Here is a 27,999-nt window from a genome sequence, read left to right on the forward strand (position 1 = left end):
CTTTGAAAACATGTACGTTTGTCGCCAGGCTGCTCAGCTCCTGACCTCTTCCATTCTCGTGTCTGCTTATTTAGTGAAAAAAAAGCTTTGTGTTACGTATTCATGTTTCTTCAGAAAAAGAAGAGCAGCAAGGTGAGAGATGATGCTCAATAAACCGGGGGCGCGTAACCACTCGTGTGTCACATAACATAACTCTGTGCTGACGTAGGACATACTGCTACAGACGCTTACAATGGTTTACAACAGAACACAACACACGATGGAGAGCAACAGTTCAAGGTTTTAATTATGGACACAGATTCAGACAGAACATTATGTGACTGTGATTTGTTCCTATCAGATCTTCAGGCCTTGATTTTGACCAGAAGATACAACATAGTTCAATAAAGTACAGTACAGCTTTAAGCTTTGGATTTAAGTGCTGATCCATAGGCTGTGTTGGTTAAATGATCTGTGGTCGTACAAGCAGGAACAGAAGTGCTTGGGTCCGTCGCTCAGGAAAGATTCAGCCTTTAAATCAGCAACTTAGCTCAGCACCACTGTTGATTGAGGTGAAGTTTAATGATGGACCAAGAAAAAATGAGAAGCACAAACCCTAGCAAGGTTAGGTAGAGGAAATATGCTTTATTAAAACAAACCTCCACAAATCAAAATATGCAAAATAGTCTGCGATGGCGGACCTCGCTGAGCTGTTGCACCTGATTGCTTTAAAGGAAGCATGCCCCCAACAGGAGCACAGAGTATTGCAAAATATGTTGACTACTCCCAGTCAGCCGTGTTTAACATTTGGACCAAGCAGAAACTAAATTGAAAGGCTATAAAATATATATCTGGAAATTTCACACATATAAAAGATGTAAGCGCAAACAAACAGATTCTCCTCTACTCGTTTATGCTACGGGGTCACGTTAGCTAAAGTTCCAGAGGAGATGGCAAGCTTTACCTCTACAGTAAATGCACAGATGGACAATTACATTTTGGACATTTTTCTCATTTCCCTGAGCAAAAAGCCTTAAAGCTTTTCATCAGGAAAGGCATAACGGCTCAATAACACGGCCAGCAAACAGTCCAGATCTCAACTTCAGTAAAAATTCAAGGTGGAAATTGAAGAATAGTGAATTTGCCCACCCACCATAAAACCCTGAATGGCTGCAACAAAGTTCAATTTCCGGGATTCAATTTTTTTTTCACCCCAACATCAAATTAATCTACTTGCTCACCATTTCTCACCATTTTAGACAAAGCTGAATGGCTAAACCAACATGCTGGATTTCCTTCTTGAAAGACTTGTATAATCATTTCCATTGTTTCAACTGACAGCTCTCTTGTTAGAGCCATGCTTCCTTTCATTACATCAAGCGCAACAACTCACTGTGGTCTGCAAACACTCTCTTTTAACTGCAGACTATTTTGCAGATTTAGATTTGTCTATATTTGTTTTAGATAAAAAAGATTAAAAGATGTTCCGACTGTTTTTCATTTACTGGATTTGGGGAAAAATGTGTCATTAACTAAAATAACTAAATTTATTCAGAGTAAATTTCATGCATCAAGAATGTTCAGTTATTGATCAAAAAAGGAACAGTTTTGTGATTTGTTTAGTCGTTAATAGTAAAAACAGTCAAGTGAGCATCTTCTAAGTGTGTTGATTGCATCATTTTTGCCAGGGGTTGTACAGCTCATGTGATTCCTCTCTATCAGCAACATGTATTTAGGGCTTTAAAACATAAAGCCCCTATAAACGCCTGTTAACATTCAACATGAAGGCAATTTCAAAATCACCTTCGCTGAATACACTGTTGGCATAGAAACAGTGACTTGTCAACACTGGTCCAGTGGAAAAGCTGCAAGAGTTGACCCTGCTGCTTTGTAGACTTACAGTGAATATTACTGCTGTGACTCCATTTACTGGCCTGGTTCCTTTAAAAATGGGATTTACTACTTCTAGTCCATGATGTAAAGGGGGGAAAAAATCCTGACTAAGCTAATCAGAAACAAAACTTGTATGCAAAGGCAAAAGCACCAAAAATAAACCATTTAGCAGCAAACTAAGAGGAGTTTTACAGTTTAGTAGCTGCAACTAGGGGCAATACTTCAAGAGCCAGATACAGTTGTGGTCAGAAGTTTACACAGACTCATCAGAGGGATGAATGTTATGGTAATTTTGTGCTTTAATGGTTTCCTTGAGCTGTTGTTTTTCCAGGTGGAATAACTGTACAGCATATATCTTTAGTGACTTTAAAAAACAAGAATTGGGTGTACAAGTTTGACACCAGGTGTATCTCTCTAATACACCTGCGGTCAAAATTTCACATATAGGTTCAAATATATAAGCACATTTGCAGTAATATTTGGTTAAATATTCCTTAGCAAGCTGCACCTTGATCAGATGGTTTTTGTAGCCATCAACAAGCTTCTGGCATAATCCGGGCAGGATATTTGACCACTCCTCTTGGCAGAAATAGCAGAGTTTATTTAAATTCGTTAGTTTTCGGAGATGGAGCTGGATTTAGGCATAGTACAGAAATTTTCAATTGGGTGAGCCTGGAATTTGGAAAGGCCATTCCAGAAACTAGGCTGCTAATGCTAGGCTGCTTTATCCATTACAAAACCAGTTTTGATATATTTCTGGGATCACTGACCTGTTGGAACACTACACTGTCTACCTGTTGAGTTGAAGTTGAAAAATTTGAAGGTAGTACTGCTTGCTTCATTATTCCATCAACTCTGCACAATGTTCCAGCACCACTGGCATCAAAACAGCACCAGAGCATGATGCTATCACTTATATGCTTGATAGCTGGTACAGAGTTTTTATGGTTGAAAGCCTCACCTTTACTCCTATAAACATTTACCTGGTGATTTATACAAATAGCTCAATTTTCATCTTATCTGATCACAAAAATTTCCTCCAGAAGGCGTTTGGCTTTTTCACGTGGGCAGCTACAAATTAGAGTTTAGCTTGAAGGTTTTGGAGCAGGAGCTTCTTTCTTGGTCAGCACCCTTTCAGTACAGGTGATGTAAAACGCGGTTCACTGTAGACAGTGATGCTGGTGTTTCCACATATTTCAATTCATGACAGGCTTGAGCTTTGTTGGTTCCTTCGTTGTTCCTGAAGGTCCTAACCAATTTATTCTCATCTGAGGGTGATTGATTGAATTTTCCTCCAAACCTTGGCTGGTTTGTGTCAGTGACATATGTGAATAACTTGTACTTATATAAAACTATTTAATTGATGATCCTGGAATCGCCAGTTGTTTAGAAATAGCTCCAAGAGACCTTCCCAACATATGTAAATTCTCTATTTTAGATCTTCACAGAGTTGCTTGGACGTTCTCACTGCTCTGAATTATGATCAATCCGATGAGTGCTGTCAAACAAATCATTTTATGTTGGCAAAGAGAAAGAACCAGCTCTAGTCGATTCTGAATACTAAAGAAAGGCATCACAGAATTTTCAGCACCAGTTATTAAAGATGGGTGTATGTATATATTTGAGCCTCTTTGTTTACAATTTGACTGTATGTGAATTAGAGAAAGTCCAAAATAATTTCAGACTTGTGCACGCAATCCTTATTTTGTTAAAGTCATTAAAGAAGTATGCTGTACAGTCATTTCACCCTGGAAAAAATGGTTGCAATAAATCAATCACCACCTCTGCACCTCTATAAACTGGCAGGACATATATTTATATATACCTTTATAGCCTTATTCATATTACTCAGTTTTGTCTTAAAACTTGTTATGAGATGTTTTCTAGAAAAGAAGACAAAACTAAACCACTTCAGGTGTTTCCCTTAGTCTGGCTGGCCCTGATGATGCTGTCTTTTATAATTTCATTAAAACCTGTGAACTGAATTTCACAGGTTCATACAGCTCAACTGCCTTTATCTGAGCCTTAGGCCTCTGAAGTGTCCTTGCATACCTGCAATGTCTGTTTTGTAGAAAATGTTCCTGTAGTGTGATAACAGAGAACTCAATAATAGAGTTTGAATGACAGCTTTTTTTTCATGATTTGCAGACTACAAGAGTAAAACAGTCATCACACACACCTTTAACACGTTACTAAATCGGTTTTGTGTGGATTTCTTTTCCAGCTATGTTGTTAAAATAGTTGGTCTGTAGACATATTAAGTTAAAACCCCTCCATAATAACTTATGAATTTCCATCTTTGTCTTATACTGTATTTAAAATTATACTTACATAACAGTTTGAAAAGACTGGACGCTGAACACGCCGGGAGTGAAACGATGAATGACTACTTGTGTTTTGGAGATGTAAACCACATTAAATAAATTATTTAGTGAGGGTGGATAATTACAGTGATCGACAAATGCGTGGCAACTAATGCTTGCTTGACATGTTCTGATTAGCCCTCATTTTAGCTGAAACCACGGAAGAGGAGGATGACTGGGTCCTGGGGGAGGAGAAGAGCAGGATGAAGATGAGGTGAAGTTTATAGACACGGATGAAGTGAAGTGACGACATGCAAGAGGGATGACTCAATCACCCACTGGCTGCATGCTACCAGAGGTCAGACAGCATGCAGAGGAGATGGGGAAAATGTATGAAAAAGAGACTAAATCCTTGTGACATTATCTGTTTCTTTCTTCTTCTTCTTTTAAGCAATTAATCATTGAGGACCCACTGAGACAGCATGATGACAAGAACCGCATGCTCAGATTTCTATCTTACTGCAGCTCAATGACAGATAGGAGAGCATGCTGGATATGAGAAAATCTCCAGTCAGGTACAAAAAGAACAAATGTTTGATATGAATCATGCTGACATATTTTCACAGTAAAGAGCAGTTGGGTCTTACACACATGGAGTGTGGCTGGTATGGATTGACACAAGACTGATGGAAGTTCAGGACAAGCTATTATATTTGCTCCTGTCAGGTCTATAATTTTGCTCCCCATATCTGAAAGTTTCCATTCCATGTTGGTCTATTTGAAGATGCATGGTTTGCTTCTGTGAGACAAGCCCACTACCTGATACACTCATTTTGCATAAATCATCACATCTAAAGAGGAACAGACATCAGCAAAGAAACCAGGACATCCATGGTTGCAACACCACTAAGGCGAAGATGGCTCATTAGGGCCTGTCCCAAGTCTCCACTCATTTCATTTCATTGTTCCCTCATGCTCACGGTCAAATGCCATCAATTGTTGCACTTCACTTGCCTGCCAATCAAACACATTTTTCCAAGCTGTTGGAGTCTTCCAGTCCTGCAGCCAACCAACCATGCCAAGGCAGGTGTCTATCTCATTGGACACGAGCCCATGTGGGCTCTTGAAATGCAACATTTTCCTTCTAAAATCAGAAGAGGTCCCCAAGTTTGCCGTTTTTGATCGTTGGCATTGAAAATGCTGCCTGTGGAGGACATTTTTACAAATTCCCAATTTAAAACATTAGATTAAAAAAAGTAAGTTGCATTACATCAGTGTAACTTTGATTAGATGCAGGTATGGTAATACTGTAAAGTCAGCATGGCATGTAGTCTACAAGACTGTGGAGCTCTCCTTCTGCTGCTTTTTTTAATCTAAATAAATAAAATGTGTTTTACTTACCAAAATACACTGTCTGCATCCTTCAAGTTTAACAAAATTGTTAAACACAAGCGGCCTTCCTCTTCACTGCCTTTGTTGCCGTGCGGCTGCTGCCACCTGCATGTTGGAGGCTGGGCATGTGTATCCTTATGTAAGTGCACAAACTGATACAGAGCATGACGCCAAAGAGAAGAGTCACTTTCACCTATACATAAAGCAAATACGCATCCAAGTCATGGTCATTTTTTTGCTCAAAATCAGCAAAAATGTTGACAAATCAACCAACTAGGCATCTTTTGCAAGGTTCGAGATGTCTCAGTCATTTTGCTAATCCCTTGTAGCTGTGAAACAACTAGTCAGCCACTTGCCAGACGAGTTATTCTGAGACAGGTTTTTTTTTTCCCCCTCCCCTTCCACACAATGAAATATGAATAGAAGTGGTGGGGATAGTTGGCAGCTGTCAACAAATTCCACAGCTTCCCGCCACCATCGATCAGTCAGTCCCATATCTGAAGCACAACTGTGCTAACCCGTTGGCTAGAACTGACATTAATCCTAAACCTTCCAGTCAGCGCGAGGGAATAACAGGATATAAGGTGGTGGGAGCGAATGCTGATACAGGCACTAAAGAGGAAAGGTGCCAATGCTAATGAGTGTATCTGTGGCTCTTTAACGAGCCCGATTTGATGTCCTAATTTACAATGAGCTGTGTCTCAGGGGCGAAGGATAATGAGCAGGACCGGGATTCCCAAGGCAGAGGCTTGTGTAACCCATCTCATGCAGGGGACAGTCACTCCCACAGAGTGTGAGTAAGAGACAGACAGTAGCACAGAGAGCAGGAAGGACATATTCCATGTCTGTAGGAGAGAGGAGGGTGCATGTCATCCCTGCCTGATATGATTGTTTGTACACACCAATCATTGAATCGCTGCGTCCAAGTGAGAAAAGCTTGTGTTCTCCGTGACAAACTGACCTCGGGCAACAAGAGCACTCACAGAAAGAGGAAATGGAGAAGGAAAGCATGGCGGGTGGGGGAGAAGCAGCGGGTTTGGAGAACAGATACCAAATATTGTAGACTGTGATAAAACAATACTCTATTTTCTCACTTTCCTTTCTGTGCTTAAATTACACAAAATTTTGCATTGAAATTTTTATACTGAGCAGCCCTGGGAAAAAAGAAGAAAAAGTCTGATTTGAGTGCACTCTGAAGCAAATTAACAAATGTGGAGCTCAGTGACCTCAGTGCAGAGACCATGCACACACAGTATGCAGTGCGCCCTACCACCCCCACCTCTTACTGCTGCGTCTGCATGGCTGCATTAGTCAAGCTCTGATGGGTTTTTCCGCCATGAGAAGCAGAGCATGACATGCGCTCAACAATGGCAGGCAGATGACGAGCCAGCTCCATTTGATGATGGCCTCTGTCGCAGCGGCCGCTTTTTTTGATGTGGAGGAATACAAGGGCAGCGTGATTCATTATGGGTGCACAGGTGGCCCGAGATCTAATGAGTCACATTTTGTGCAGTTCAAACGGCTCTCTGAGAGGAATGCACATGCTTAAAAACAAGTGCGTATCAGAGCTCTCGTTGCCACTTTTGCTGCAGAGGTATCAGCTGCTTTTCCTCATGTCGGGAGGACAGATTTCATTCTACAAATTTAAAAGGAGCACCACAATAAGCTTCTGCAACCCTACCAATAACCTGCAGTGTCTATTGCTGATATTTGGATTATACATCTGCTCCTAGTTTCTAGTTAAACCTTTAAACCTCCCAGCATTAAATTCTGCTTAAAAACATTTTAAAAATACAATCACTGAATAAACACGGTTTTTAATCAATCAGATTTCAGAGAACTGTGCATCACAGTTTTAAGTGTTTCTGCTGGCCTCTCTAATCAGTCTTGGTTATTAACACTGCCCCCCTCTGGCTAGTTGGCACTCTGATTAGGACATTGTTTTGCATTGTACTGTACTTTCTAAAGGATCTAATTTATCTATGGCACTGGAAAAGTCTAGAAATTAGAAATCATATTCTGTCTTTCTCATAACAATCATTTAGACAAAATATTAATAGTTCTTCCTTCTATGGATATTATTTGGGAAGCATGTTCTACCTTGTTTAAGCATTCTAGTCAATTCATCACAGGAGCCACAACAATCCAAATTGTGCCTGATCTATTAACTGCTTGCCACTGAGCACCATTTGAACGTTTGACCTTCTAGCACAGCTCCTGACATTATGTTGACATTTAAAGTAATCCCTCCCGCAGTTCTTAATCCCAGTTGTCGTGGACTGGCCTGGCCATTCTCTGAGATCAAGCCCCTCATAGTACATGCTGCTCTCACCACACCCCGGCAGAAAAGGCGTTGAGAAAGGAACAACTTTGACACTGCCAGTCTGCGACATCCTTGTGCTTCGGAGATCACAGCTCAAAGCATGTAGCAATACACAAACTGAGGCATTAAGTTGAATGTACACTGTCATTACACTTTGACAGAGCTAAGGATTAGATTTTCCTAAAATAAATAAATACCAGGCAATATTCAGAGAATCCAGATGAACAACACATACAGCTGTTGTGAAGGCATCTCACATCTGGATGAGGAAAACACTGGGTTTCATGGACACAGAAAAAAGAAAAAAAATGATGAACTCATCTGATTTTCTTTTATTAAGCATGTTGTTCCCGATTTTTCCTGTAACCCTTCACTTTCACAGCTGAGACAGCTTTTAATAAAATGTTTGGCGTTACATAATCTAACTGCAGAGAACGTGTCATTCGGACAACAGGCCCCGACAGATAAAAGTGATTAAATGAGAGGTACAAGATGACAACCCATTTATTTAGTAATACATTCTGCAAACTAGAAATTTTATTCAAACTTCAAAGGCTAAAAAATGAAAGAAAGGAGGGAGGGAGATAGGTGGGGGGGGGATTTGAGCAGCAGGGAGAAAAATGCATCTATTCACAAGCAAGGAATGCAATTTGTTCAATCGACAACACAAATAGAACAATTTAGTTCAGGGAGCAAAGCTTTTTTTTCCTTTTCTTTTTTTTTTTTAAACACATTTCTTTTTTTTCCCGCCATTCCTTTGGAGCTAGAACATAATACAAAATATACAGTTATTGAACTTTGTAAAATCACTCACAGAGGCCTCTGAGAAGCATTTGAATCAACACTGACAATACTTAACTACAGCACTCTAAAGCTATTCTTGAATGTAATCATAAATAGAGCAGACATTAATGTATGTATGCACATTTTGAATGCTTACGAGGTTACCATGTTAAAACACTTGCATTTGTTGAAAGTATGACATCATCTGCAGTGGAAATTAAATAAGCTTTCATGACACAGATTTGATACAGTAACATGGAGAGAAGAAAAACCAAACAAACCCGCAAAGGTTGAAAAGTTCTAACTGGTGACAACCTGGCAAAGTCACTTTGCTGATAGCTTAAGTACCTTAAAATGGACAGATTTCATTTTCTGAGAGTGTAATGTTAGCAGCATTACTTCTCCTCGTAGTGTTTTGTTGGACAAGTACTTTAGGGGGGCAATGTGAGTTTGGGTAAGGCAAATCGGTGAGCTTATTTATGAGCTGAGAAAAAAAAAAAGAAAAGAGAGAGAAAAAAAAAGGTCGAAGCGAGGCTCAGCACGTCCTGTAAGGGGACGAATAAACCACCACCACTAAGGGTCACACAGTAAACGCCACAACTGAGGTACATAAATATGCACAAGAGGGCGCAAGCTTTTAAAATCTCTTCAGCTTCTGCCAGGTAATCCTCTGTACAAGAATATACAGGATGCATTCCAGGCAACGAAAGTAACTCTGTAAATAGCTCTATAATCTTTTTTTTTTTTAATACAATAACAATTTTCTGAAAAGAAGAAAACAAAAGCTGATTATATAGAGGATCAGTGCATATGACTCGTCATGTATAGTCACACTTATTTTCTCACACACCTCACATGTTTAAAACCCTGAACTCAATACAATTACAGATTTGAGCTAAGTGAGCATCACACAAGTGCACGAGAAGCTGAAATTACACGGGTGAGTGTTTGAGGGCATTGGCTGGGGTTGAGGGGGAGCTTTACAGGACAAGGCCGATAGTGTTCCTACTTACTAAAACAGGTTGTCTTTTCCAGTAGTTTCTTCAATCGTTACTCTTATTTGTTAACATCAGCACAATTCAGGCAAATACTGTACATGAGTATAACCTTATACCAATCAAACAGACCAGTGTTAAAGTAATGGGCTCTAGGGAAAAAAAAACAATAAGGAAAGGCTCTAATTAAAAGTAACTGCTGAACTAAAGACAAAAACACTTACTATTGAGATCACGAGGTATTTAAGGTAATGGAAAAATAAAAAACAATATATGCTTGGAATAATTTTTGTTCAGGTTTTGGGGGAAATAACAGGGGTGCAATGGAAATTTGCAATCACTGAAAACATGCACATGAGGACAAATTATAGACGGGCCACTCTTAGTATCTCACAACATTTCAGCTACAGCTATTCTGAATATTGAAAGGTGCATTTCTACTGTAGGAAGTGGATAACAAGCAAAATTTAAGGAAGGGCCACGACATTAGCTTTAAATTATTCATGTGAAAACACAGGGGCATGAGTTTTGTCAACTGTCTCAACATACAAAGAAAAATGTTTGTTCATCGCTAGGCTTGAAGAGAAAATTACCAAAGTTAGAAATACCTACCAGGATTGCAACAAGCAGTTGGGTGCTGACGGTTGTTAGGTAAGAGACACTTAGTGCACTTAAAAAAAATACAAGCTATGCAGAGCAAAATAAATAGCTTACAGATTAAATATGAGCTGCTCCACACACAAAAAAAAAAAAAAAAAAAAAAAAAAAAAATCCACTGAATAAATTGAAGTATTTTCAACTGAGTACAGCAGGTTTACAAGTATTATGGTATCATACTAGCAGAAATACAACTCTTAATTTTAAAACCAAAAAGATGGAAATGAAACATTTTTACTCTGCTGTTTGTCTTTTGTTGCAACTTGATTTTAATAAAGGGAAAGAACATTCAGTGAAACCACATCTTCATGCAAACACACAGATTTCCTACTTGAGTTAGCTGCCACTTCAGCAAATCTTTTGATGGTTGTCATACTTTTGTAGGATTACTGGTTAAAGGTACACTATGGAGTCTCTCAGTAAACGTACATTCAACACGTCTTAGCAAATTCATTTTTGCTTTAAGGCCTATCAAACTTTTTCATAAAATCATATTTTCCTAGGCTTCATTCCCTAAAATCATCATCTGGTTTTGGAGTATTTTAATGGTTCTTTGGCACTCTAAAAGGCCCTTCACATGTGCGACAGCATCACAGCTGCACTCGGATATTGTTGTTTGCACAATTCCCTACGCGACAGGCAAAATGCAGCGAAGGAAAACTTGCCTGTTCCACACGATAAAAACAAAACACAAAAAAAAACCCTGCAGAATTACAGGGTGTGCAGCGATCAGCGAAACACAAATTTCAGGCCATTCACTTGGCCACAAGCATAAACGAATGCAAATTTCTATGTGAAAGGGCCATTATGTCACATTACTATGACACCACTTGTTGATATACAAATTACTGCCCCCTGCAGTCAGCAAAAGTGCATTTCACATCACCTCAAGGACATTTCTTGCACTTTTTTTCCCTCTAAAGTGTGCACTTGCAGTGCGAGGACCTGCTTATAGATTTCTTTTCAACCAATGATCATAAACTCCACAGAGCACCTTTAAAAAGCAACCAACCAAAACTAAGAAAAATAAACTACAGTTAGTCCAATAAGTAAATATTTATAGCTAGTTTTACTTGTGAAGCGGGCTTTGTAAAACCTCGGGGTTCTTTGGCATTATTTGCCACATTAAGCACATTAGAAAGTAGCTTAGGATTATTATCAAAGTTAGTCTTTTTCCCACTCTTAATAATTAGCCAAATCTAAATGTACTGAAATGGTTAGGATTGTCATCATGATAAATCAAGGAGTATAAATTTAGTACATAATTACTTTGTATTTCATATATTTGGAACCATTCAGTATTAATCACAGGAACACCAAATGGATTAAATGGAAAACTTGGTCAAACACAAACATTTAACCAACCACCTGAAGACAAACAAGAAGAAAAAAAAAATACCTAGCTCAAGCAATGATTTATTCCTTAAAAATTTAAGCTGAAAATATATACACACATACATAGGTTTCCAACAATGCAACACACACACACAAAATGCCAGAAAATAAATTTGAAATAAAACTATTTCTCTTCGAGAAATATATCAACTATGTGTGTTAAATACAGATTTATTCAGCGACTATCTTTACAGGGGAGTGGAGCGAGGGTGTTAACCCACAGATCTAACACAATAGCAGCAAACTGTATTGTGCTGTGCCTTGCAGTGTCGTGGTGAGAGTTTTTAAACTGGAGAAGAAACTAATGGGAATAAAAAAGGTGCCGCACAACAAGAAAGCTTTGTTAGCAGATTTGTTCTTGTTCTGAATGCCCAAAAGAAAGCCTCGTAAGTTTTAGAGCCAGCAGTTTCTTCTATTTTCAAATTGCCAATGCAAAATTTTGTTCAGTGCTTAAACTGTTCACAACAAACAGATCTTAATCAGATGTAAAATGAAGAAGCTCAAACATATTTGCAACACATACAAAAACTGCATCTAATGGGGGGCTTGGCATAGGCTGACTAAAGCTGAAGGTGTAATTTAAAAAGAAAAGAAACAAATATGGCACCCACAGTGGTCACTGGTATTCATCTACATTTACAAATTGATATTTAAATATGACACGATGGGATGTGTAAACCTGAATAACCTCCAAACATTTCAACTGAATTACTAGTTTCATCTCAGGTTCTGATAGATACATTTTAAAATCAAACAGGGTAAGATGTAAACTCTGTTGTCCAATGGTGTTTGGAATTAGAAATAATGAAGCCTGTGTTGAGCTGATATGAAACACTGGCTGGGGAAAAAAGGGGGGGAGGGGGCTGAAAACAAGTAAGGGGAGAGCACTTCTTTTAAACTCCAGCCTAGTTTGACCAAAACACCATGCCAAATTGAAATCTGAGCTGCACATCCAAATCTGCATTTTACCAACACATGTGCACACAAACACCCAAGCACGCTTGCAAGTATCTACAGACAAACACGTTAACATGGGACCCATCAGATACCTCTCAAAATTGAAGAAAAATAAAATTCCACTTCATACTTGATTGAGAAACACCTTGCCATTATTATTTGAGCATGTACAGAAAACTACTTACAAAAGTAAAATATAATTAAAACAAAAAAAAAAAAAAAAGCACAGGGGAAAATAATTAGGACTCAAATGGTTTGATATAGAGCTTACTGTGCTGTCAACTATACAATTTACCCGTTTCTTAAAAGGAGCATAGACTAATTGGAGGAGGAGGAAAAAAAAGAAGAAAAAAAAAAGAGAGAAATAAAAGCGCAGAGACATTGTGCCTGGAGGACAAGCGATAATATTCACTGAATAGACATTTGTTAGAATTCCAGAAGAGCAGGAAAAGGCAGATAGTGCATAAAAGGTTCTCTTTTTCCATTTCTTTCATTTTTTAACTTAAAATCAAGCTGCATTAAATACAGGCTGTTTGTACAGGACAATTGCACTTCACAAAAACAGAAATATACAAATACACACAAGGAAATGTGAATCAAATTAATTACAGCAAAAACAAAAAAAAAAAACAGAAAGGGAAAAAAAAGGTGGGGGGAATCTTACTACTGAAGCTGATTATTTAACAAAATGGAAGAAAACTTTGTGGACTCACTTGTTATGGATTACTTTAGAGGAGAATATTTAGGTGGGTGAACATAAAGGGGAGACAAGACAGCGGGGATCCTGAACTCCAGAGTGGACCGGTGCTGCACTGTTCCAGGTTTGTGTGCATGCATCTCCTCTTCCTCCTCCGCCTCCCATGAAATTCCCTTCTTAGAAACCAAAAGCTCAGAGTGACGGAGAGTGACTGCTGAGCTGAGCTGCTGTGGGTCTTGAGAGGATGGTGGTTTGTAAACTCTATGCTGTGTTAGTGGTAGGAGGTTGTGTTACCACATGTCGTCTGTGGATGCAGAGTCCTTGATAAGAGAGGAGAGGACGGAAAAACCCTTCAGACTCTGGCTTTACATCCATCAGAACTCCATAAGACCAAGAGTGCATAGAGATATGTAAAAATTGATGCCAATATAATTACAGTGAAATAAAAGATATGTAAAAAGTAGAGATGGCACGATACCACTTTTTTATGTCCGATACCGATACCGATATCATAAATTTGGATATCTGCCGATACCGATATGAATCCAATATAGTGTTTTTTAATCAACAAAACTGTTTTTTAAATATCTTGCTGCATTTTGTATAAGTTCATACTCAAGTTTAAAACAACAACTACACTAAAGCTATTCTGTTATACCTGTATGCAAAAAAAAATATTTCATAGTTCAGCAATACTGATCAATCTAATAAACTTAAACCTACACCATCCTCCCTATTCTGGTATTTTAAAGAGTACTTAGCATAAATATTAAGCAACCTAACTAATAGGGTTCCAACTCCCAGCAACAACAAAAATAAAAAAATAAAAAAATAGGGAACCACCCCTCACGCTCCACCTCATGATGCTTAATCGACGTAATCAACCTTAATTTGATGCAGTGTGAAAAAAAAATGCACAGAAATCAATTATTTTTCAAGAAATATTAAATAGATTCAACATCTTTCTTCAACAAAATTGCAGACTGCACAGATGGTACCTTCCCAAAGGAAAAAGTACTATAGCTTACTAGGGTATATATATTAGACTTAATAGTTACTATATACAGTAATTGACTTCTATTCATTTTACATCAAATTAAAACTTTGGGTGTCAGATAATTATTTATTAAAAGCTAGACATTTTAAATGAGAATAAGAAAGAAAAGTATGTCTTTGTGCCCCCTTTTCCCTGTTAATGCCCTATCGGCCCCCCTGGCTAAACTTTGCTAGATCCGCCCCTGCACAGTTACCAGCGTCAGCTACGTAGAAAAAGATCCTGGAGTAGAAAGTAATATTAAATACATTCTAACAATAGCTGATCAAGCTTAAACGTGCTGCTGTTGTTCAGCTGCTGGTTTACTCTTTCTGGTGCAAAGTGGGCCAAAAACAAACTAGAGACACGGACTCACGACAGAAAAGCTGATCAGCTGATCGTTAAGCAGTTTCATGATTGAAGTAGCAGCAGGAGAGGCAGTCGCTCCATATATCGCTTGTTAAGCTTAACGCAGGAATGCTTTACATTCAGAGATGGACTTACACACTTGCTTTACTTCTCTCGGGATAACTTTGTCGGAGATGAAATGCTGGGTTGCTAGCGAAGCTCCAAATGCTATCCAGACCACCGACAGGTCCCGCATGCCACAGCCGCTCTATCACGTGATGCATACTGCTCTGACGTGCTAACGTTCTGAGGTGAGTTACGGCGTGTTGCAAGTTTTGTGAGGTGCTTTCGTGATATTTAATGGATCGGATTACATTTTTTATTTTTCTCTGATATCCGATCCAGTAATTTAGGTCAGTATCGGACCGATACCGATACGTAATATCGGATCGGTCCATCTCTAGTAAAAAGTATCAAGTACATAAAATAACAATATAAAATCTTCACAGAAAATTCATTACTGATATGGCTGACAAGTGTCATATGTGATTTTGGTTTATAAGGCCAGCTTGTTGTCCTGTTGTTGCTATGGGTCAAGTTAAACTTCAACTGAGGAAGATTCACTTTACAACATCACAATACTGATGCAAATTATGGAACTTCTAAGAATCCTAATCAAAGTTTAAAACTAATCTAAAATCAAAGCTAGGACTTCATTTATGAATGTCTTCTTCGCTAATGGAAGTAACATCTGCCAAATTTAGTGAGCAACACTGCCATTAAACGAATCTCAATCATGAAAGATGATAAGCTCTAATGTTAGTTTCTACTCTGCTGGTTTTCCCATTTATCACAGGTGATGGCTATAGTGTAGCCTTCCACATTTTATACCACTAGCTCCATTTCTTATTTGCGATACGATTAAAACATTCTTCCACTATGCATTCATACAATATACTTTTGTCCCCCTTGCAGTATGTATGTGAGTGGCGTGGGCTGCAGCATTGCGCAATACACACAAGCCGCTGCGCTGCACCACATAATGAGTGCAACAAGTGTGGAAAGCTCTATGCATCTAAGATAAGAAACAAGGGCAGTCTGCTAAAACATCTACTGAAAGTACATAAGATACGAACGAAACACAGCACACTGACTGTGAGGATCAAAGTGTTTTGTAATGTAAAATGGGTTCGACATCCCTTAACTAAAGTGGGCCAGACCAGTGAAACTCCTCTTTCTATCAGTATAACAACATGTAACGCATTTAATCCCTGAGAAGTCTTAATATGAGGAAAAGAAGCACACCTTCAACAGTAAGCTTCAGTTTTGCTACATAACAAATGTGTAAAATTACAGAAAAATGTATGCTAGCTCAGTGCCTAGACAGGAGATATTTCTACAGTAGGTAGTGAAAAGCAAATACTTTTCTGTCATTTAATTGTTTATCTATTACTTTGACAGAAAAGGCTTTAAAACTTATGAAAATACACTTGAGTTTAAAATCGATGCACTCCTTCACACTTTTCAAAAAAATCTCATTCAGTGGGTCAGATTAGAGACCATCTGGGCCCTATGTTTTGACACCCCTACTCTAGTGCCTAGTGTACTCTAGTGTGCCTGTGTTTTGATTGCCCAATTGTATGGTTCAAATGTTTTCACTAAAATTAGTTAGAGCAACGGTCCCCAACCTTTTTTGCGCCACGGACCGGTTTATGTCCGACAATATTTTCACAGACCGGCCTTTAAGGTGTCGCGGAAAAATATAACAAAATAAAACTGGTACCGGTACCGAAAAAAAAGATTTATTCATAACACACGTGAAAAGACCCAGGAAAACTTAGTTAAAAGATAAAAACGATAACAAAGTAACGCTGAAAACCGATAAAAACCCTGAAAACCATACATTTCACACCTGAGCCTCAACTCTCGCAGCCCGGAACCAAACGACTCACGGACCGGTACCGGTCCGAGGCCCGGGGGTTGGGGACCGCCGAGTTAGAGTACAGGTAAAGTACTTGGTCACAATACCGATAAGAGTACCATTAAAATATTTATCCATTCACATTTCTGATATTGCAATATTTTAAGTAATCTACTACGAAAAACTAGAGTACTGCATTGCAGTTATGAAGCAGTCTGCCACTTCATAGATGAGTTTTTGTTGTTCCTAAACGCTCTCACTTTTTAATAATATGACTAATAGTTGATCGTGAATTATATAAGTAGGAAGAAGTTTCACAAACTGACTTGTTGTAACGATGTCATCCTATTACAGTACTACATTTGAATATAATGACCTCTTCAGAACGATCCATTAGGTTTTGCAAGGTCAAAGGGACCTTGAACTTTGAAAAAATCTAAATGTTTTTCTTTCACTTCAAGAGAAATCTGACCAAGTTCCTACAGGGGGGAAAAATATGTACAATACACACACTTTTGTTTATAACATGTAGAGATTTGATTTTTCTTTAAACTTTTATTTTTAAATGTTTAAACTTAAGGGTTAATTATTAGATTTTACACATTTCTTTATTGATATGATGCACTAAGAATATATTGTGACTACTGTATTAAATAAGTCTGTTATGCCGTTATATTTTTGTCAATATTACTAATGGCGGCTTTCTGATATGGTTTTATCTTAGCAAAACCACACAAAATTGGGTAATTATGTGAGCCATACAGAAATTTTTCTGAAAATGAGAAAAATGCCTCGAGGATGCCAAAAGCAGTACAAGATGTCTCAAATTAGATTTCCCCTGCTATTTAAAATGCCATTATTATTATTATTACAGTTAGTGTTTACAAAAATTACCCACATGATCTAGCTCTGACATATAGCTCGTCTGCCATCATCCTCCCTGCTGTGCACCACAATATAGTAATAATAAAAAATAAATGAATAAATAAAACAAGTGCAGATTTGGATTCAAAGAAACTAACAGCAGTAGTTAAATGCGATAATTTCGTATCCGGATACAGTCATTAGCATTACAATAGAACATAGCTACCAGCTGACAGCTAAAAGTCCACATCAGCCTCCGATGACAATTTTGTAAAAAATAAAAAAAATAATAAAAAAAAAAGAACATACTTCATCCACCTCCTTTGTGCCGTCCATGTTTTGCAAAGTACACTGCAAAACATACAAGAAAAAAGTTTCCACTAAAAGTTGGAAACACCAAACTTGTTTCATAACTTGAAGCACTGTTGAATACAACCAGGCTATGAAGGTACTTGAGGAAGAGATGCTAACAGCTCATAATTTGTGACCGAAAAGTAAACAAATGACTCAACCGTGCATCACTGGAGCACCCTCTAATTTGCACTCTATATGACGGGAAGAGCAAAATGATGGATGGAATTCACTGATTAGGGTTTCTCAATGGAAAAGCAGGGCTTTAAGAAGCTGACTAAAAAGCTCAACCAATTCAACTCAAGTCAATTATATGGCAATATTATTCAGCCTCCTAAAGGGTTTCAAGGTTAAGTTACTTTAGTTATTGTGCAAGTGTTAAGCAGTTTTGTTATTGCTTTTACTAACGATATCCATGGCAACTCATCTGCTAGTCATTTAAAACAAGAGAAAAATATTTGACTCATCAACTAGTCCACTTTAAATGGACAAAGGTAAACATTGCCCAAACAATTATTTCTCATGTATGTTAGGAACTACATGAAACTTTAATTCATAGTCCTATAAAACCACATTTCAAATGTGTCTTACGTGTTGCACTTTGGAAACATCGACAGATAACATTTTTGAACTCGCAATTTCCAGTGTACACTAATAAAATAATAAAAATACACTATCTGAATTTGATGTGTATTTATGTAGTCATGCAAATCCTTGATGTTGCATAAAATTTTCATAAAAACCACCACATAGGGTGCGTCCTATGAGATATTTTTTATATATCTCCATTGTTGCACCATGATCCTGGATCCTGCTGCAACAATAAAAACACTCTTCTGTATTTTTTTTTCCTATATTGTCAAGGATATTATTACAAACTTCCTTACCATCCTTACTCTCTAACATGACTACTAGCAGGTTCAATTAAAAGGCCCTAATGGAACACTCAACTCCTCAAACTTTGTTATATTTTATTTTGCTATAGTTTATAATATTAGAATGTTCAATTGCAGATCTTAGTCTTCATAAAGGTTGACATCAAACAGTGAAAATTTTCAGTCAAATCATAGTTAGCCTGTATATGAAAAATTAAGAGACGGGATTTTTTTTTTTTTGAGAGCTTCAAACTGATGGCTGTTGAACAAAAAAATAAATGTTTTAAAAAAAACACTGAATATTAGCAGTTTGGATCACGACCACAAGGATGACTTAAACAAAGAACATAAGCTACATGAGCTATAATAAAAAATCTCTCTAGATAAGAAATTTATCTTAAAAAAAAAAAAAAAAAAAGTCAGTGTGAATATCAGAAACAAATTCAATACATGAAAGCATAAAAAGAAAAAAATAAATCAGGAGGCTGTTTGCATGCAGTTAACTGATTGTCATCTTCAAGAAACTAGTTTGAGATTATTTGAGCTTTTTCACATGATACGTTATCTTGCTGGCTACACTACCGTCATTAAAGCGGTGGACATCAGTAAAAATGCTAAACTGGCTGTGGTGTTTAAACAATGCTCGGGTTCATCTTAAGGCACCCAAAAGGTGCCAAATAAATATCCCCAAACCATTATGTCAACAGCAGCAGCCTGAATCGTTGATACAAAGCAGGAGAGATCCCTGCTTTCGTGTTTTTTTAAAATTGCTGAATTCTCACCTACCATCTGATTATTGCAACATTGTTGCAGGAGAATCATCAGACCAGACAACATTTTTGTCCAGTTTTGGTGAGCCTGTGTGAGTTAAAGCTTCAGTTACCCATTCTTAGCTGACTTGAGTGGCACATGGTGTGGTCTTTAGGTCTTCAACAGCAGTATGCGGTCATACTGCTGTTGAAAACCTGCGCCATGGTTTGAGGTGCCACCTTTGTCCTAAGTGGGGGTTTTTTTGAGTTGCTGTTACCTTCTTATCAGTTCATTCTCCTCTGATTTCTGGCATCGACAATGCATTTTCACTGAGAGAAACTGGTGCGCATATTTTCTCTCTGACCATTCTCTGTAAACTTTGAAGATGATTGTGTGGGAAGATGACAGTAGATCTGCAATTTCATAAATGCTCAGTTGCAGCCATGCGACTGATTAGACATTTACATTAACAGGTGTACCTAATAAAGTGGCTGACAGTGCATATTTTCCTTTAAGACATAATAAATTACCTTCCACGTAAGCCTATATGACTTTATTATATTTAGAAGTGTGAAATAATGTGTTATAGTTACTGCTGAAGTTTAGTATCACTGTATTTTTTCCCATCAGATTTGGCAGTGTCACAGTATGAACCTGGCACAGGTTTCCAAAGAGTCACTTAGTCCATAGGTTCATCATGTCTCTATTTTCTCACTGTTCTGTAGTGACAGAGGTTTATTCAGGTGCTAGCAGACCATTTTGCTACCAGCCAGCTAACCCTACCCAGCATGCCATTTGGCAGTGTAATTATGTAAATGTATAATCATTGTGTTATAAAATGATGGGGCAGTTAACCTGGTCCACTCTCAATCCATTCTATGCAGCACTCTTTATGACCAATCATATTAAATTTTGCAGTGCTACAGTAGTTTAGCTGCATCTCAACAATTGATCAGTATAGGCATACATGAAAAAAGACAAGATATTAAAATGGGTATAATTACAATTTTACAATCTATCAAACAAATCTAACAACACACAGCAACATTAGAGTTGCTTAACACAAGGAGTGACGGTCTTTGGAAGGCCAGGACAGACCTCAGATTTTATCTTCATCAACTTTGTCCCCCTTGGAACATTACTGGCGGTATCCCTTGTTTCTCTTCTCTGAAATGACTGGTTTCTGTCATATTTCAGGCCTATTTCTAAAATGACGTGGAACCTGTTCTAATGATTGTTAAACCACATCTTTATCGATAAATATTGAGGTGCGAAAACTCGTAATTGAGGGTACCCGGGGGGTGGGGGGTAATTTTGTAAATAATCTAAGTTAACTTCACATCTTCCTCCCTGAGTTTTGAATACATCTGTATACAACTGCAATGATAACAAGTTGTGAAGATCTTAAAGTGCAAATAGCACCAAAGGTGATCTATTCCCTTAAAAAAAAGCTTGAACGAACAAAGTGTAGAATGTCACTTTAAGTTGACTGTAACAGTTTCTAAGAAGCCTAGTGCCCTCTGAACACAGAAATCTTTGTGTAAACTGGTTGGAAAAACAAATCTCAATTTAATCAATTAGCAAAAGTGAGTCAAAAGGTTTGAGGGTTGTTTTTTTTTTTGAAGAAATTACCAGTGAAAGTAAATTAAGTAATTAAAAAACCTTCCTTACACAAACATGAAATACAGGAACCAGAGGACAAGTTTTACTGTCAAGGACAAGATGATGTGCACTAATACGTGTAGCTGACTCAATGAGCCTATTTGATAAAAGGCACAATATCTGAGTGGACAGGGGCAAAAGCTCTGAGTCCTGTTTGTATGAAAAGGACTTATGAGAAATGTTCATTTTGAATCAGTTTGAAGAGGACCATTTTTATGCCACACTTATTAGTGACTTCTTTTTTAGTTCAGTTGCATTAATTGGTGAAATTAGCTCATGGTTTTAGTTAAGATAAACATTGATGACAATTGTCTGAACTGCTTGAGTCAATCCATATTTTTTTCTCCCCTGACTGCATTTTGAAAAAGATCTCTTGGCAATATCATTGTTTTACCTTTCTGAATATTTATAGCATGCATGGGATTAGTACAAGTGTGCTTAAAGAAAACAAAAGCATGCATACTTCAAAGAAAGCACATCTGCAGGAAGTTAAAGCAAAATACTTACTGTGTCATCACTTCGATACGGGATAAGTTTGTTGTACACTGCTTCAATAACACTTCGTCTGAGGGGGAAGGCAAAAAAAAAATCAATGCTAGTTTTCATTCAAAATGAAAAAATATATACATATGACACCCAGTGTCACAATAGCATAGTTTCCATTCTAACCACAAATATCACTTACTTGCTCGCCAGCTCCCCACCAGGAGGAAGGTTAGGGATGCTCTCAGATGCTAACGTCCGCATCACATGGACCAAATCCGGGACACCTTCATCCCCATGCTTTTTGATTATCTCTGTTGGAAAACACAATTTGATTCGATTACAGCTCTGTTTAAACAACACCAGAATACTTCTAAAAATACACAATTGATATGAGCAATTAAAATATTATATATCCATGTGTACAAGGAGGATAACAAACTAACAAGATTAATATTGTCCAATTTAGACCAAATCACAGCTGTTTAAGTGTGAATATATGTAAAATAAAAGCTTTGTCATAGTAATACTTCTTCCCTGATGTAACACAGAGGCCACAAAACGGTCATCCCAACTAAATAAAATATTGCTAACTTTGATGCTTATTTTTAATAGTAAGCGTAGAAAAAAATTTAATAAGCCTACTTTCATCTATTACATTCAGCCTAAGCTTTGCACAAAATATAAATATAATATAATATAAATTATGTTTGTCTCTGCCTTCTGCTGTTAATGACATTACTAGGGTATCAACCACAAAAGACAATCATCTTTTATTATTACTGGCCCTGGACTTTATGAGCATCTTATAGGAATTCACAGTCAATTTTGTTTAAGGAGCAAATGTAACAGCTATGTAAGTAACTCTTCAGAAATACAAAGTTACGTCATGTTAAGATATACAGTGGGGCAAAAAAGTATTTAGTCAGCCACAGATTGTCATCATTTTAGGTGGGGGAACTTGCACAGAGGTCAGTAATTTGCACCAGAGGTACACTTCAACTGTGAGAGACAGAATGTGAAAAAAAAAAATCCATGAATCCACATGGTAGGATTTGTAAAGAATTTATTCGTAAATCAGGGTGGAAAATAAGTATTTGGTCAATAACAAAAATACAACTCAATACTTTGTAACATAACCTTTGTTGGCAATAACAGAGGTCAAATGTTTACTATAGGTCTTTACCAGGTTTGCACACACAGTAGCTGGTATTTTGGCCCATTCCTCCATGCAGATCTTCTCGAGAGCAGTGGTGTTTTGGGGCTGTCGCCGAGCAACACGGACTTTCAACTCCCGCCACAGATTTTCTATGGGGTTGAGGTCTGGAGACTGGCTAGGCCACTCCAGGACTTTCAAATGCTTCTTACAGAGCCACTCCTTTGTTGCCCGGGCGGTGTGTTTTGGATCATTGTCATGTTGGAAGACCCAGCCTCGTTTCAGCTTCAAAGTTCTCACTGATGGAAGGAGGTTTTGGCTCAAAATCTCACGATACATGGCCCCATTCATTCTGTCCTTAACACGGATCAGTTGTCCTGTCCCTTGGCAGAAAAACAGCCCCATAGCATGATGTTTCCACCCCCATGCTTCACAGTAGGTATGGTGTTCTTGGGATGCAACTCAGTATTCTTCTTCCTCCACCTTCAAACAGGTGCCATTCATACAGGTAACGAGTGGGGGACAGAAAAGCTTCTTACAGAAGACGTTACAGGTCTGTGAGAGCCAGAGATTTTCCTTGTTTGAGGTGACCAAATACTTATTTTCCACCCTAATTTACGAATAAATTCTTTACAAATCCTACCATGTGAATTCATGGATTTTTTTTTCACATTCTTTTTTGCCCCACTGTATTAATTAGAGATATAACAACTGGCAACCAGACAAGTTCATTCTACCATCTAAAACTGAAAGGCTATCATTAAAATTTGGTAACATGGGCAGTAACGATATTTACTTTGGAGTTTGTTTTGCTTTAAGCGCATCTAAAATTTCTCTACATGCAGCTGCTAAGCCACAAGACAACACAGAAAAGCAGGGGAGGCAACAAAGACAGATAAAACAGGAGGTGAAACAAAAAAGATAAAGACATCTATCCTTTTTTGTTCCTTTTTAGCTGAGTGGTTAGTCAGGTTGAGAAGAACTAAGCCCTGTGTAAATAATGTATAAAGCTGTTGTAACTATGCTAGCGAGTACAAAACTTTACCGGGATTTCTTATATGACCCAAAGCAGCTTCTTTTCACAGAACCTTTAGGCAGTAGCCCGGAAAGTGAAGAAGAAATAAGTACAAGGCATTTTCCTAAAATCCAGGTTTTATTATTATTATTATTATTATTATTATTATTATTATAATACCCGTTCCTGCGCGATGAATGGGACGCAACAACAGGTATAACCTCAACCAGCAATTGCTACTTTTCTTTTTTTTTTTAATTCTACAAAATAGTAATGAAGCATTAACTGATGCTCAAACAGAACAACATAAGCCCAGGCAGGAATCATGCCAACAGGTGCTACACCAATGGTGATGGTGTAGCTGGCAGCACTTGCCTGTTTTTTTACCTTTACTTGCCACTGGGATACTACATTGGTGGACTGGGACCAAATTTGAATCTCGACTGCAATTTCACCGACAGTGACAACAAAATAACTGGATAAACTGACTATTCTTTTGCATTTGTTTTCACTGCAAAACTCATCTTTTTTTATTGTCTTTGTTATAAATCAGACGCTCCTATTTAATTTGTGGCTGTGCATTTTTAACCCCTGTCTAAAAGCTCAAGGTTATTACTGAGTTTATAGTCAAGGCAACACAATGAGAGCCCTCAGTCAACAATCTATTTCAAAGTTAGTAAAAGTCCCAAGGTTTCCATAGTTGATCCTATGGCTGGATTACCGTTTCCTGCAGGTGCTTTGCACTACAGGTATTTTAGAATTCCTCCCCTGGTATGTTTTAAGTATCAGGCAACAGTCTCCCTGTTGCCAACCAAGGCCACTGCCACCTTTGACTCTGTTCGACCCCATCTGCACACACAAACACCCCGTAGTGGATGCAAAAAGACAGGGACTGATAGTTGCCCTTTTGATATCATCTTTATGGACACCATAAATCACTTACTAAACTATTATCAGATGAACCTCCACCACTTCCAACTTTTCAAAAATGCATTTGTTTCTCCATAGTGTAGTGGTTAAAGCATCTGCTTAACATGCAAAATATCTTCAGTTGAAAACCAGGCTGTTAATTTAAATCTTGCCTGGGAAAAACTTACTTTACCTGTCAGCAACACCCTTCATGAAGTTTCACACCCTGTTTTACACTTAAAAGTTTTTTGGGGGGTTTTTGGTTTTGTTTTTTTAATCTAAAGGTTGAATACTTCCAGAACATTAGGGGGTAAAAAGGAAATGATGATCACTGGCAGCATTTGAGAGACTTGACATCACTAGTAAGATATTGTTTTATTGATACATGTGCAAGATGCGCAAATAAACTTAAGATGTCAATGGCAGTCTCACTGTAATCAATGAATTTGAAGTCCTTCATTTGGTGTTTCAATGCTTCATTATACAGTATGATTCAAATATCTACCTTAAATATATCAGATATTTAAGACCCAATCTACAGACATTACAAACAAAACACTTCCCGTTTTTGCTCTTTGATTTTGCATTTTTCATTGCCTCTAAATATAAGTAAGATATATGAGCATTTGTAAACTTGATGTTTTACTCTATAATAATGTCAACCAAAAGTGCTTTTACTACCTTCTACTCTGGCCTCCAGATATTTGTCCAGCTCAGCTTCTCGTTTCACTGCTTCTGAAGATACCTTTGGGGCCCCAGGAAAGCAGACTAGCACAACACTCATATTGTCCCGGCTTCCCTGCAAAGAAATCAAAGATAACAAACAAGAATTTATGTAAATCAACCATTGTACCAAACAGTTCAACAAAGTGTCAGAAGAGGGTTTGTTGATGGTATACCTTGTACAAGCAGGTGTCAACAATTTCATTGCTGACTTTTTCAAGATCATCCGTAACCTCTAGCCTTGACCTCACAAAGTCACACAGTTCTTCATTGGCCATGACATCCCAGATGCCATCACAAGCTAATATAATGAATTCATCTTCCCCCTCGCTTCTCTCTATTGCATAAACTTCAGGCTCCGGAGAAACAAGCTGCTCTGTCGGGCCTTTTCCATGCACGCATTTGTAGTCGAAGTCTCCCAGAGCACGGGACACTGCTAGGGACCCATTAACTCGCTGGATCATGACTGAGCCACCGGCGTTCTGGATCCTTTCCTTTTCCAGTGGGTTGCTAGGTTTGTGATCCTGTGTGAAGAAGTGCACAGTGCCACCCCGGCTGAGGAGCCCACGCGAGTCGCCGCAGTTGATGAAGTAGATATGGCTTGGAGAAATCATTACCCCCACTGCAGTGGAGCCACTTCTGTCCACACCGTGCTTCTTCTCGGAGATGGTTCGCATGTGTTCGTCAATCTGCAAGAACCCAGTGCGGATACCATTCTTCACGCTGTCCACACAGGGGTCATCCTGAAGAGCACTCTGGAAGTCTGAGTTGCTGGTGATGTGCTCCAGCAGGTGCTCACAGCAGTACTTGGCCACCTGAGAGCCAGCATGCCCATCATAAACAGCGAAGAATGACCACAGGTCGAGACCATGAGACAGACCAATTACCGCTGTGTGTGCATCCTCCATCTCAACCCTCCAACCCTGCATGCTGCTCAGCCCATACCTCAGGTTGTTACCTTCACCATGGGAATTATACTTTTCCATCTTTGGTTTGTCCAGAAATGCACCCATTGTGTCCCTTTAAAAGCCTGTAACACAAAAGAAATGACAAATTCGTTGATTAAGAAAGTGCAGTCCAATCAAAGCCCCAATTTGGAAACTAAAACAATACATGTTGTCTAATTATGACAATGTGAAAACATAAAACGAGTACAAATCTGACAAATTTTCTGAAAAATAGTTTTCTAAGAAATAACCAGAAAGAGGCACCAATTCTATCAATAAACTAACAGCACGTCTTAGATCCATTTGTGGCAAAAGATTAACATCTTGGAGTTGAGTTCAGCCCCTACTAGTCTAAAAATAGTAGACTTGTGTGCACATTTTGGCCACACATTAGGAACACTGCTGGTGTGGATCAGACTGAAACGCCCTCAGGCCAGTGGCTGTCTAGAGTTTACCAATAAATGTAACGAAACGTTTTAAGTTATTTACTTTCATTTTGATAGTCCACTAAACCACTGTGACCTCCGCAATGCAGACCACTTCACCATACTAGCTACCTGGGGTAGTAAAGAGTTGCAGCTACACGCCTGTAGCGCTAGCCCCAGCTAGCAGACTCGATAACCATCACAAGACATAAAATCGGTCAAAACCAACTCTAACGCTGTAATGAACTACTTTACACCATAGTCACGTTTATTAAGGCTCAATAATGCTGCTGGGTTTAGTGAGAAACTTTGCTCTGCAGCCAGTACCGACTACAACTGAAATAAACAAACAGCCTAGCCTACTTACGGGCCTTGACCCTTGTCCCTCACAGCTAACTGACAGGCCTCCCTCCCTGCCGTGGTGCGCTAATATAATATTGAGGCAGGCAAAGCCCTTGGCCTTGCTAATTGCTACATGCTAACACAGCTAAGAACTACGGCTGCCCAATGTTCCTCAACAGCTGCTGGCTACAAAGTAAACATTTAATGACTTACCAAATACCAAAATACTAGTCGACACCAGCGGAAGATACAACAGGGACGATGACCGACTGGCCGCAGTTCGCACCAGAGAGGGTACACCGACGAAACTAGGGGGTATACGGCGGTTTAGCTAAGGTAGCTAGCCAGTTAGCAGCGAGCAATCGTCACTCAAGATTCGGTGCATATAAATTGTGTAGGTGCGGAGATCCCTCTTTGCGTACGTCCGTGATGCATTACATTATCTCAGCTGGCGAGAATATTCAAACGGATTTTCTCGTGGCTTTTTGGGGGGTGGCCGGTGGTTTATGCGGCCAAGCCAGGGGAAGGGAAGCTGAAACGTCTGCCCCAGCCTCTCCACTTGACAGCCTGACAACTTGCTAGCTAACGTTAGCCTGAGCGGCACGGAGCGACGGAGACAGGACCCGGATGTTGCAGGTTGCGCATTCGAAAACATGACATCATTCCTAAAGATCTGTGGCTGGCTGCTCCAGCTGCTACATAGAAACATGCTCGCAAAGCATGTATACCACAACACGGGCTTCCAAATCTGATATAAACAAGCCCGTACAAAATGACAATTAATTCAGTGCAATCCTGCAAACGTGCTGCATAAGTGCTTC

The 27,999-nt window shown here is 38.6% G+C and overlaps 1 protein-coding gene across 3 annotated transcripts; it reads right to left on the reverse strand.

Annotated features, from left to right (window-relative positions):
• Window positions 1-240: 240 nt before the first annotated feature.
• ppm1aa (protein phosphatase, Mg2+/Mn2+ dependent, 1Aa) lies at window positions 241-27,787 on the reverse strand. 3 transcript variants are annotated; one of them, XM_085392533.1, is made up of 6 exons: window positions 27,392-27,787; window positions 25,641-26,494; window positions 25,423-25,540; window positions 21,864-21,975; window positions 21,686-21,743; window positions 241-4,417 (listed from the first exon to the last, which is right to left on the reverse strand). In XM_085392533.1, exons 2-6 carry the CDS (start codon window positions 26,475-26,477, stop codon window positions 4,382-4,384), a joined length of 1,161 nt encoding a protein of 386 aa, XP_085248659.1. In that variant the 5' UTR covers window positions 26,478-26,494; window positions 27,392-27,787; the 3' UTR covers window positions 241-4,381. The 3 variants fall into 3 exon arrangements, with proteins under 3 accessions (XP_085248659.1, XP_085248661.1, XP_085248660.1); XM_085392535.1 differs by having other exon boundaries at window positions 246-539; XM_085392534.1 differs by lacking the exon at window positions 241-4,417 and adding an exon at window positions 8,554-13,694 and having other exon boundaries at window positions 27,392-27,785.
• Window positions 27,788-27,999: the final 212 nt, after the last annotated feature.

Source organism: Rhamphochromis longiceps, linkage group LG19 (genome assembly GCF_057381845.1).
Source record: "Rhamphochromis longiceps isolate RC_006_pf linkage group LG19, R_longiceps_female_GT1.1, whole genome shotgun sequence".
NCBI lineage: Eukaryota > Metazoa > Chordata > Actinopteri > Cichliformes > Cichlidae > Rhamphochromis > Rhamphochromis longiceps.

Coding starts and splice junctions, on each gene's coding strand:
- ppm1aa (XM_085392533.1), bottom strand. CDS start 26,477: ATGGGTGCATTTCTGGACAAACCAAAGATGGAAAAGTATAATTCCCAT. Junction 21,976..25,422: donor TCTGGAGGCCAGAGTAGAAG/GTAGTAAAAGCA, acceptor GTTTTCCAACAG/AGATAATCAAAAAGCATGGG. Junction 21,744..21,863: donor GGTGGGGAGCTGGCGAGCAA/GTAAGTGATATT, acceptor CTTCCCCCTCAG/ACGAAGTGTTATTGAAGCAG.